The sequence below is a fragment of the Neophocaena asiaeorientalis genome, unplaced genomic scaffold (genome assembly GCF_003031525.2).
Source record: "Neophocaena asiaeorientalis asiaeorientalis breed wild unplaced genomic scaffold, Neophocaena_asiaeorientalis_V1.1 scaffold427, whole genome shotgun sequence".
Classification (NCBI taxonomy): Eukaryota; Metazoa; Chordata; class Mammalia; order Artiodactyla; family Phocoenidae; genus Neophocaena; species Neophocaena asiaeorientalis.
In genome coordinates this window covers 1,779,534-1,791,728 of record NW_020172280.1, presented here as the reverse complement: position 1 = coordinate 1,791,728, position 12,195 = coordinate 1,779,534, and the positions used below count along the sequence as shown (strand labels likewise).

General features: G+C 45.3%; 1 protein-coding gene across 1 annotated transcript in view; it reads right to left on the bottom strand.

The window, feature by feature from the left end:
- Window positions 1-5,055, bottom strand: part of PHACTR1 (phosphatase and actin regulator 1) — a 195,351-nt gene extending 190,296 nt beyond the window's left edge. The window contains exon 1 of the mRNA XM_024763691.1: window positions 4,896-5,055. Coding sequence (XP_024619459.1) covers window positions 4,896-5,034 — 139 coding nt within the window. The 5' untranslated portion in view covers window positions 5,035-5,055. The remainder of the gene's footprint in view (window positions 1-4,895) is intronic.
- Window positions 5,056-12,195: the final 7,140 nt, after the last annotated feature.

The window sequence follows — 12,195 nt, the reverse complement described above, 5'->3', positions numbered from 1 at the left end:
CCACCTCTTTCCAAGCTATAGATTGCCAATCTCTCCTCATCTCTTTTCCAGGCTTTCTTACATCCTGTTCTTTCCACTGGGAGAGAAGACTTCCCCACATTCACTGTCTAATTCCTTGGTTAAACATTCATTTCTCTAGGAAACCTTTCCTGGTAAGTTATAGTTGGGTTTGTCTCCTTTGAGTTCCTGGAGCCCCTGCGCGTCTTCTGTTACTTATACTTTGTTGTGAGTATTGGCTTAACTACCTGTTTTTCCCTCAAGACCATAACCTTCGGGAGATGTGTGTCTGCACTGTTACCTTTTTTTAGCGAAGGTGGCAGTGCTTGGCAAATACATGAGCGCAACATGCCAAGTGGGTATCATTTCTGAACTCCCTATGGTTTACAGAAGTCTGAAATCCTAACCTCTGGCCAGGTAGACATCCTCAGCCCATCCCACACTCCTTGCTTTCCATTCTCCAGCCACTGGTCATCCTTGCTTTCCTAGCTGGCTGACCCCTGCTTCTTCTACCACAGGGCCTTTGCACATGCTGTTTCTGCTACCTGGAAGGCTAATTTTCTAGATTCCTACGCCTCCTTCAGATCCCAGCTCAAATTTCTCTTTCTTAGGAAAGTTTCCCTACTCCCTCAAGCCCCGCCCCCCTCATTCTTTCAAGTAGCTTCCCTTCACTGTCCTTATCACAGCTGTGATCTTAACCTTTACTCTTGTAATTTGACTGTCTCTCCAGAGACACCATGCATGCCATGAGCTCACCGACAAGGTCCGGTTTCCGCTCGCAGTCATACTCCCACGGCCAGTTTCAGTAAGTGGTAGGCACTCCGGAAAAGGTTTTTATTTTTAATTTTTTTGCTCAAGGCCCTAGGGGTGCAGGAAAGCTTAGAAGCACAAAGCGAATTTTGGCACGTTGTAGACTTCCAGGGCCAACTCTTGCAGCTTATGATTTTCTTTCAAGAGGAAATAAAAGCATAACTCAGTGGCGTCTTCACAGCTTATTCCTGCCAGTTCTGCTTTGCTATAAATACAATCCTCATTTCCAAGGAATCTGGATAAGATGGCTGCAGCTGACTATTTTGAGGAGGCCCTGTCGATTCTATTTCAGAGGGGATGTTGTCATCTGTCTTTGCTCCTGGGGCAGGTGTGGAATGTGTCGTGGACCCCTGTTGCTGATTCTACAGAAGAAGTTGGACATGTCAGGCTAATTGCTTCACAGGCCCTGGACAGAGCCTCTGAGGACAGGCTGAAAGGCATGTTGAGATCTCCCCGAGGACCCATTATTTTATGTTCTATCCATTACTGTTTTACTCCTACTGTCGTGTGATGCGGGGATGCTTCTGAGAGAAGCTTTTTGTCCTGTAGTGTTTTCTCCACCAGAGTTCAGTGCTGAAGGCCGTTTAAGGACACCAGCCTCCAGCTTACAACAGGAAGATGTCTGAGCAGCATGGGACACAGAGATCGGTCTTTGAAAAATTCATGTAATTGTTGATGCCAAAGTTAAGGAAAATGTTGACATCATAATTTTCCAATGTAGTTTTCTTATTGCTACCATGACTTACAAAGCAAGATTTCTGGGTGCACCTTTGAAAATGCTGCATACATAGACACATACATCCTGTAACTTGAGTTACAGTAAAACTACAGTATAGCTAATTCCGGCAAATTATAAAGGTAACTAACTCACTGTGGAAATAATAACAGGCCAAGTATGCATTGTATTAATGTCCTTTCAGGTAATCAAGAAAGCACACAACTTTAAATACAAATACATAATATAAATGTAATATCTGGACTTATTCTTTGTATTTAAAATTGTGGAAATTATTGTACATATGAAAGGACATTACAGACACACACATATAAGACAAGTAAATGCATAACAGCTAAAATTGGCCAACCAATTAATATTCCCACAGTCAATCCTCTTGTATATTTAATATTTGACTCTTATCCACACATAGGAAAGTCTGTACTTCAAAGTACTATTTGAACATATATACAATTTATCATGCTAAACATCCTTAAATTGTCAGTATTTTTCTCCTTGGAGCTAAAAGCTAGCACAGAAAGTCTCTCCTTATTTCCAAAAATAAGGAATAACATTCCTGAATCCAATTAAGAACAAAGGATAGTACAGTGTAAACCACTGATTTTAGAAAACCTAGAATAGCTTGTTATATCATATAACCATCCATCACGATATATAGATATGCTATAGTCTATCCCCTATTTTCTCTAATTCAGGAGCTGAATATGTCTCTTTAAAATAAAACCACATACAAAAAAATAAAATAAAATACAACAAAACCACATACAAATATGGCATTCGGTTGCCAAATTAATCAGTTTGGCCCTCGAGATCACAAGAACTTGCTAAGAGTAGTTAATAATAAGAAGGATTAAAGCTGCAACTTTGCCTGTCTCATGTTTTAATTCTTTCTCTCAAAAGTTTTAAATGAAAACATTTTCAGACTTTTAATGGTTCATGAGTAGTTTGATGCCATTGTACTTGCATCCATCAAAGGACAAGTTCTCCAACATCTTTTTTTGGCTGCACTGGGTCTTCGTTGCTGCATGCAGGGCTACTCATTGCAGTGGCTTCTCTTGTTGCAGAGCACGGGTTCTAGGCACGTGGGCTTCAGTAGTTGTGGCTCGTGGGCTCAGTAGTTGTGGCTCGTGGGCTCTAGAGCACAGGCTCAGTAGTTGTGGCGCACAGGCTTAGTTACTCTGTGGCATGTGGGATCTTCCTGGACCAGGGCTTGAATCTGTGTCCCCTGCATTGGCAGGCGGATTCTTAACCACTGCATCACCAGGGAAGCCCTCCGACACCTTAAAAAGTCTGCACGATGGTTCAGGTGCCATTTCACATGAGAAGCACCAAACCTTCGCCCTGTGGTCTTGCCAAATGGACTACGCAAAGTTCTCGAATGCCAGGAGGAAATGCATCTGCCACCGTCATTTGGGAATTCATGCTGATAAACGGCAATTATTTAAATGGATGTTTGTATTATTACAAACCATTTTCATAGCAAAGCCAGGAAGACCATCGTAAAGGAACCTGTGGAATCTTTTTTTTTTTTGGCGGTACGCGGGCCTCTCACTGTCGTGGCCTCTCCCGTTGCGGAGCACAGGCTCCGGATGCACAGACTCAGCGGCTGTGGCACACGGGCCCAGCTGCTCCGCGGCGTGTGGGATCTTCCCGGACCAGGGCACGAACCCGCGTCCCCTGCATCGGCAGGCGGACTCTCAACCACTGCGCCACCAGGGAAGCCCGGAACTTGTGGAAACCTTATTGTTATTTTTTCCAGTGCTTACAGAACATTCCCTTCTTCTTTCCTGTTCACGTCTTACCCCTCACTCTGCCTGAAAATATATTTCATTTAGATTTCTCCTCTCCAAGGCAATGATATAAGTGCCCTATTCTGTTTCACTCTTAGGGGATAGAGAGGAGTCATCCATTTAGAGTTTTCCTTGCATGGAAACCTCTCAGTAGTGTTTAGAAATATGTGAGTGACCTACACATTTTATGCCACCTTAACAAGTCTGTACAATGATCAAAAGGGAGAATGCAGTCAGGTGAAGAGTGGGGTGTAGTCAGGTACATGTCAGCGGGGTGACGAGTCAGAAATTCATGGAATTCGGAGGTTCACTGTCATCTCAGGAATGAACAAATTACATACAGCCACGGGGCACTGAAGCTTCCACCTCAGAAACAGTCAGAAAGCATGAAACTGGGGATGTCTACCATGAGAACTGTTTCAGATTCCAAGACCTTTCACAACTTCCCTATGTGTGTTCTTCTCTTTCATTCCCCAAAGCAGCTAGCATGAAAATTCTCAGATTTGTGGACGAGTATTCACGTACAAGAAGCAGATCATCGCCTATTTCACAGCTTAGATGTGAGCCAAAGCGGGGAGAGGACCAAGAAATAGAGGAGGTGATGATTCTGAGGAAGAGGGAGAACAGGCTGAATTTTTGAGGACACAGAGGAAGAAGGAAATAAAAGCCCCAGAGTATCCCTGGAATGACCCGTGTACATAAATACCAAAATCAGGACAAAACAAACAAAAAGAATCTGCACGGCTCCTCCATCACCTCAAGTCAAACCCGACAGGGTCAAATCAGAACTCTTCACGTTTCTTTCCCTATACCTCTCCCTCTGCAATACTCTTACTTACCAAAAAGTATCCACATAACGTGCCGCCATGAACACCCCACAAACGCTAAGTCATGTAAGGTACTATTCTCACCCCTATCTTACAGGTGGGAAACAGGTACAGAGTTAAATTGAGCAAGGTCATGCAGCCACCAAGTTTCAGAGCTGGGACTCGAACTCATACAGTCTGACTCCAGAGTCTGTGCTCTTCACACCCCTGCCACGCTGACTTTACCCAGATTCCTTTGCTGTCCACTAGGCTATGAACTATACAGTTATCTTTGTCATGACAATGCTGCTTCACTTACTCAAGCTTTTGTCTCCATGAAATAACCTATTCCTATCTGCCAATAACCATATATAACTCACTTTCTGCTCCTGTGTTGATTTTTATGGGAGCGGGGAAAATAAGGATGAAAAATGAGAAACGGACTGTCAACGCTAGAATGAAAGCATACAGGTATGGGAAAGGTGGAGTTCTAAGTTCAGCTATTTATAGATCAAATAGAAGTGGTGGTTTTATAAATTGCAAAGCAACAACCAAAAACCTGAGCCATGAGAACACACATAGCATCTAAAAGCCATTCTCCATCACTCGGAAGGATTACTAAACACAAGAGCAATCCGAAGGCTGGATTCTCTTCCTTTGGTTCCGACAGCCTAGGGTAATTAAATTCTACTAATGAACGTACAGAGCTGAAGTCAACAAACGCTCGATGAGAAACAAAGGAAAACATAATCTTACCTGCAGACGTGTGTTTGAACTTTTCACTCTTCTTCTTCCTCCATTTCCAAGGCTTGAAAATCCTTCCCAGGTTGGCAAACTTACTCCTCCTCCGGATGGGTGGGGTGTGGGTACCCGGGACAAGGGAGTCAGATCGCATTGCCGCCAGCCTCTCCACTTCCTCAGCTTGTTTCCCCGAGAAAGAGATGGAAAAGAGCGAGAGAAGGAAAAGTGTTAAAATGGGAGCCTCACAGATGGCCAATGCTTGCCATGGTTACAGATAACAGAAACCACATGACCCAACTTCCGTTTCTCTTTCTGCCTTTTGGAATGGAAGTCATACCAACATGTTCTAAAGGCTGGTGACAGTCAGCCCAACCCTAGCAATTTGGAGCACCCCAACCAAATTTGCCCAGCCTTCACCTAGGCTTGAGCCAAAGGATGAGGTGTTGGAGGAGGAACAGAGCGCCCCTGACCCATCGAAGCCTCCCCTACGAGGCAGGGACAGGGCATCCGAAGAGTCAAATGACAGTCAGTGTAGCTATTGGTCCAGCACTTTCTCAAATAAGACTTGGCAGATGCCATCACTATAACACTGTCAGCTGAGAAAAGAGGAGGGAGAAAACATTTATCAACCGTCTATCCCACTGCCAACATCTCCACCACCCACAATGCTCCTTCCTACAACCATGCTTCACCCAGACCTGCAGAAGTACTAGAATCTACTGAATGAGTGCCTCCACCTTAAAATCCACTGACCATTTTTAGAAACACTTACACTTCATGAGATTTTACAATTGCCATAATTCGTCTAGGTCTTTTTGTTCCTGGTGCTTTGCTTTAATAAAAAAAAAATCCTGTAAATTGAGAGTTGAACATGACATTAGGTACCATCTAGACTAATCCCAACAGCTTGACATTTGAGGACATGAAGACTTTCAAACACATAATGCCCAGGGGACCCTTTCTTAAAGGCCACAATCACTCTGACCGCTTATCACTTGGAATAAAACTCTTTTCCAACGTACATGAGCATCTATAGATCTCAGTGAGGTAAAGAGGCCCTGACTTGAATTTTTATGACAGGCATAATCTGAGAAAATAACCTCCTTGGCGAAATCAAGGCAGGTGGGAGGGACTTGCCGTTCCAGAAAGTCCAATTACATCTAGAGCTGCAGCCAATCCAGAACCACTCTGCTGGGCCTCTTGACACCATCCTTCAGAAAAATTTCCTGGACTTTGCAACACAGGCTGTTCTTGGAATCTCGGTCTTACAGCCTGATGTTCTACCTGCTACCATCCAATATGGTTTTAACCAGGAGATTCAATCATTCAACAGATACATATGGAACCCTCAACCACGTGCCGGGCCGTGTGCAATGGTGACAGATGACGACAGGTTGGCAAAGGCTCCTGGGCAAGACGGAAAGGAAGTAGATGAATCTGAGTGACATCTGGGAAGCCAAGAGTCAACAGGACCCGGGACTGACCAGGTGGATGAGGGAGAGGAGGCAGGTCATTCCTGATGGCCACGTTCACGTCGGCAGAGTGGCCCCCTTCATTCATGGAAGCTGGGAACATGGGGGACATAAATTGGGCGGGGGAAGGCAGTAACGATTTGGACATATTGCATGGCGAAGGCACTTTGAACTTTTTAAAATTAATTAATTAATTAATTATTTTTGGCTGCGCTGGGTCTTCATTGCTGCGCACGGGATTTCCCTAGTTGCGGAGAGCGGGGGCTACTCTTCGTTGCGGTGCGCGGGCTTCAGTAGTTGTGGCACACGGGCTCAGTGGTTGTGACTCGCGGGCTTAGTTGCTCTGCGGCATGTGGGATCTTCCTGGACAAGGGCTCGAACCCGTGTCCCCTGCATTGGCAGACGGATTCTTAACCACTGTGCCACCAGAGACGCCCGCTTTGAACTTTTGACTTGACATGGTTCAATGCATGGGTAAGCCCCTCTTTTCAATCACTGTCTTAAGTGACCACTTAACAGTGCGCCAGACACACTGATTATTTCTGGAGCAGATGCACAGAAGATCTGGACATGGTTGCGCAGACTCTAGTGGAAGAGACAGAGGCATCAGTGTGGAAAACTGCTGTGACGGGGAACTCCGCCAAATTCAACGGAGGCAAAGAGGAGAAGCTGACTCTGCTTCACAGAATTGGAAAACACCCCCCGGGCATGCCACGTACCATTTGGGGCTAGATTTTCAAAGAAAAGGAACTGTTCTCCCCACGTGAGGAAGAGACAGGAGTGGATGCCTGGAAGAGATCCAAAAGGAACAGAGAGGCCTGAAAGAACATGGCATGTCTGGGAGCTTCAAGAAACCCAGAGAAACCCGGAGTGTCAACCACGATGGGGAACCAGAGGTGAGAGGTGTGAGAGGGGGCTGGAGCCAGATCCTACAAGCCTGGGGGAAGTTTATTAGGCGTTTGGGTTTTATCCCATACCCAGAGGGAGAAGGAAGAGAATTTGAAAATGGAGATTGACATTATGACATTCAACATATATGTATGGAAAGCTCACTCTGCACCAGACACTTAGGCTATGTCCGTAAGCAAAATAGATAAAAATGCCAACTCATGGAGTTTACCCTGGGAGGTAGGGTGAGCAGCAGACATTACACAGTCAAGCTAAATCAACTGTAGAGTATGGTAGAAGATACTTGCTTGGGGGAGAAAAGAAAAAAAGTGACTATGACACAAGTTAAATGAGATCAAGAGTGCCTTGGTGGAGGAGGGGCTCAATTTTAATTAGCCTGACTGAGAAGACCTACCACCAGGACACAACCAGATGTGTTTCTTAGGAGTATCATTTTCACAGCAATGGCATCTTGAACTGGAGTGTGAAGAAACAGGTGGCAGAGAAAGTAATGAGGAGGCCACCGCACTCGTCCGGAGGGACAGAAGGGACACAGAGAAAAAGATACAATCCAGCGCGGGGAAGAATTATCTTGGTAATTTTCTGGATACACATGGGGGAGGACAAAGAAGCAAGAATTAAGTTTTTGCTTTCCATGACTGGGGAGATAATGAAGACGTTACACTTTTTAACGAACTCTGAGTATAAAGGGAAGAAGCCAGCCTAACAGGATGGTCGCTCAAGGACAAGGGCTTTGGAACCAGATAATGCAGTTTTTGTTTTTGTTTTTTGCAAACCTCTTTGGGGAGTCGGATTTTATTTCTTAAGGTAACGGAGCACAGCTGAAGGAAATGTGTCAGGATGGGGAGACGGGATCACGTCAGTAGGCTGAGCCGCAAGAGCCAGTGCAGAGTAAGAGGCTGAAGATGTAGGGAAGAGATTGAGAACTTTGTGAAACAAGGTTCTTAGGGAGGAGAAGAGGTGGGATGACAAGTACTTATAGAAATGCGTCATCTGAGGACTTTACTCTGAGTCACTGAACATCTGAACTGAGATATCTGGTCACAAATGGCACAGATCAGATGGGAGCCTCAGAAGAATTAATCTGGTAGCAGTGGATCAAATGGATTATTGGAGCCTGATGGGAAGAAGATAAAAGATTGAGGTGACTTTAAGTAAGTTTGGGTTACAGAGAGGCTGAGGAGACGGTTTTAAAAAACCAACTGCAATGAGTAAACAGAAGCCAAACGGAGGAAGTGAACAGCCTCTGGAGCAACACTGAATTTGGAAATTATTCTCTTTAAAGAGTATCTGCTGCTGGAGTCGGTGCTCCCTCAACAACGCTCAGTAGCTGGGAAGAGCCACACAGCGACAACTGTGGGAAACCACACCAGGGAGGTTTTGAGTCCAGGATGGAAGCCAACTCAAGAGAGTCTGGTGATCTGATTCCCACAAGATCCCTTTCTCTTTTGTACGCACCACCTTTTAAAATTTTCTTACTTCAGTTGCTAATCTCATTGTTACCTGTCCAGATTTTGCAAGTCTCCAAACCTACCTTCCCGACCCTAATCTCCTGCCTTCAAACCTGTATTTTAAACTGCTGCTAGTTTACTCTTCCAGAAGCCCACTCTGCTCAGAGACTTTCAAGGAGTCCACACAACTTACAGTAGAAAGTTCTCATTTCTTGCTTTGCCCTTCAGGAACCTCTGCCCAGAATGATCTTCCAGTACCTCTCTAAACATATGCTGCGGCCCAAATGAAACACTGTCTGGGTCCCAGTGGGCTTTGGAGGTGGGGATCAAACCCCCGAAAAAATACACAAAATTTCATGTCTATTTGAGTATCTACATTTGGTTGCAAGAGTTCCCATCTTTGAGTCTCCACATAGACTAAGACACAAAAGGTAAAAATTTTTAAGTATCCCGGTTGAGGCTTTTTATGAGTTCAGCCAACTTAAAACATCCTCTGCTATGGATTAAAGGGAGAGAGTATATACTAAAGCCAAAAAAAGATAAACAATGAAAAACAAAACCAAGATACAAGCTATTCAGGATTGACACGAGTTTGCTCTCATCGTTGGCACTCCCTAATGGTTTGTTTAATAAGTAAATGAATGAGAGCATCTGATGCAGCTCCTTCACACCATCTTGAGGTATGAAAATCAGCATCACTATTCGACTTAAGAAAAATGTACCACAAGGACCAAAAACCTGCTTCATCATCACATCTTCCAAAAATGAGTAAAAATTATTCTGAAATTACCATGTTAAAACAATTATAAGGGAGAGACCTTCAGGATGGGCAGAGGCGTAAGACATGGAGATCACCTTCCTCCCCACAAATACATCAGAAATACATCTACACATGGAACAACTCCTACAGAACACCTACTGAACGCTGGCAGAAGACCTCAGACCTCCCAAAAGGCAAGAAACACCCCACGTACCTGGGTAAGGCAAAAGAAAAAAGAGACAAAAATAGGGACAGACCTGCACCAGTGGGAGGGAGCTGTGAAGGAGGAAAGGTTTCCACACACTAGGAGACCCTTCGCGGGCGGAGACGGCGGGTGGTGGACTGGGGAAGCTTCGGAGCCGCGGAGGAGAGCACAGCAACAGGGGTGCGGAGGGCAAAGCGGAGAGAGTCCCGCACAGAGGATCAGGGCCCACCAGCCCGAGGGGCTTGTCTGCTCACCCACCGGGGCGGGCGGGGCTGGGAGGTGAGGCTCAGGCTTCGGTCGGAGCGCAGGGAGAGGACTGGGGTTGGCAGCATGACCGCAGCCTGCAGGGAGCTAGTGCGCCACAGCTAGCTGGGAGGGAGTCTGGGAAAAAGTTTGGAGCTGCCAAAGAGGCAAGAGACTATTGTTTCGGGGTACGCGAAAAGAGGGTAAGATTAAGAGCGCTGCTTAAAGGAGCTCCAGAGACGGGTGCGAGCCGTGGCTAAAAGCGCAGACCACAGAGAGGGGACTGAGATGCTAAGGCTGCTACTGCCGCCACCAAGAAGCCTGTGTGCAAGCACAGGTCACTCTCCACACCTCCCTTCCTGGGAGCCTGTGCAGCCCGCCACTGCCAGGGTCCCGGGATCCAGGGACAACTCCCACGGGAGAACACACGACGCGCCTCAGGCTGGTGCAACGTCACGCCACCTCTGCCGCCGCAGGCCCGCCCCGCACTCCGTGCCCCTCCCTCCGTCCGGCCTGAGTGAGCCAGAGGCCCCGAATCAGCCGCTACTTTAACTCCGTCCTGTCTGAGCAAAGAACAGACGCCCTCCAGCAACCTACACGCAGAGGCGGGGCCAAATCCAAAGCTGAGCCCCGGCAGCTGTGCGAACAAAGAAGAGAAAGGGAAATCTCTCCCAGCAGCTTCAGAAGCAGAGGATTCAATCTCCACAATCAACTTGATGTACCTGCATCTGTGGAATACCTGAATAGACAACGAATCATCCCAAATTGAGGAGGTGGACTTTGGGAGCAACTGTAGACTTCGGGGTTGCTTTCTGCATCTAATTTGTTTCTGGTTTTATGTTTATCTTAATTTAGTATTTTAGAGTTTATTCTCATTGGTAGATTTGTTTATTGATTTGGTTGCGCTCTTTATATAGATAGATAGATTTTTTTCCTTTTTCTCTTTTTGTGAGTGTGTATGCGTATGCTTCTGTGTGTGATTTTGTCTGGATAGCTTTGCTTTTACCATTTGCCCTAGGGTTCTGTCTGTCCTTTTTTTTTTAGCACAGTTTTTAGCGCTTGTTATCATTGGTGGATTTCTTTTTACATTTGGTTGCTCTCTTCATTTCTTTTTTTTAATGACTTTTTAATTTTTAATAATTTATTTTATTTTATTCTTTCTTTCTCCATTTTCTACTGAGTCATGTGGCTGACAGGGTCTTGGTGCTCCGGCCAGGTGTCAGACCTGTGCCTCTGAGGAGGGAGAGCCGACTTCAGGACACTGGTCCACCAGACACCTCTGGGCTCCATGCAATATAAAATGGCCAAAGCTCTCTCAGAGATCTCCATCTCAACGCTAAGACCCAGGTCCACTCAATGACCAGCAACCTACAGTGCTGGACACCCTGTGCCAAAAAACTAGCAAGACAGGAACATAACCCCACCCATTAGCACAGAGGCTACCTAAAATCATAATAAGGTCACAGACACCCCAAAACACACCACTGGACACAGTCCTGCCCGCCAGAAAGACAAGGTCCAGCCTCATCCACCAGAACACAGTCACCAGTTCCCTCTACCAGGAAGCCTACAAAACCCACTGAACCAACCTTAGCCACTGGAACGGACACCAAAAACAATGCAAACTACGAACCTCCAGCCTGTGAAAAGGAGACCCTAAACACAGTAAGTTAAGCACAACAAGAAGACAGAGAAATACACAGCAGATGAAGAAGGTAAAAACCCACCGGACCGAACAACTGAAGAGGAAACAGGCAGTCTACCAGGAAAAGAATTCAGAGTAATGATAGTAAAGATGATCCAAAATCTTGGAAGTAGAATAGACGTAATGAAAGAAACATTTAACAAGGACCTAGAAGAACTAAAGATGAAACAAACAACAATGAACAACACAATAAATGAAATTCAAAATTCTCTAGAAGGAATCAATAACAGAATAACTGAGGCAGAAGAACGGATAAGTGACCTGGAAGATAAAATAGTGGAAATAACTACCACAGAGCAGAATAAAGAAAAAAGGATGAAAAGAATTGAGGACAGTCTCAGAGAACTCCGGGACAACATTAAACACACAAACATTCAAATTATGTATAGGGGTCCCAGAAGAAAAAAAGAAAAAGAAACAGACTGAGTAAATATTTGAAGGGATTATAGTTGAAAACTTTCCTAATATGGAAAAGGAAAGAGTCAAGTCCAGGAAGTGCAGAGAGTCCCATACAGGATAAATCCAAGGAGAAACACACCAAGACACATAATAATCAAAGTAACAAAAATT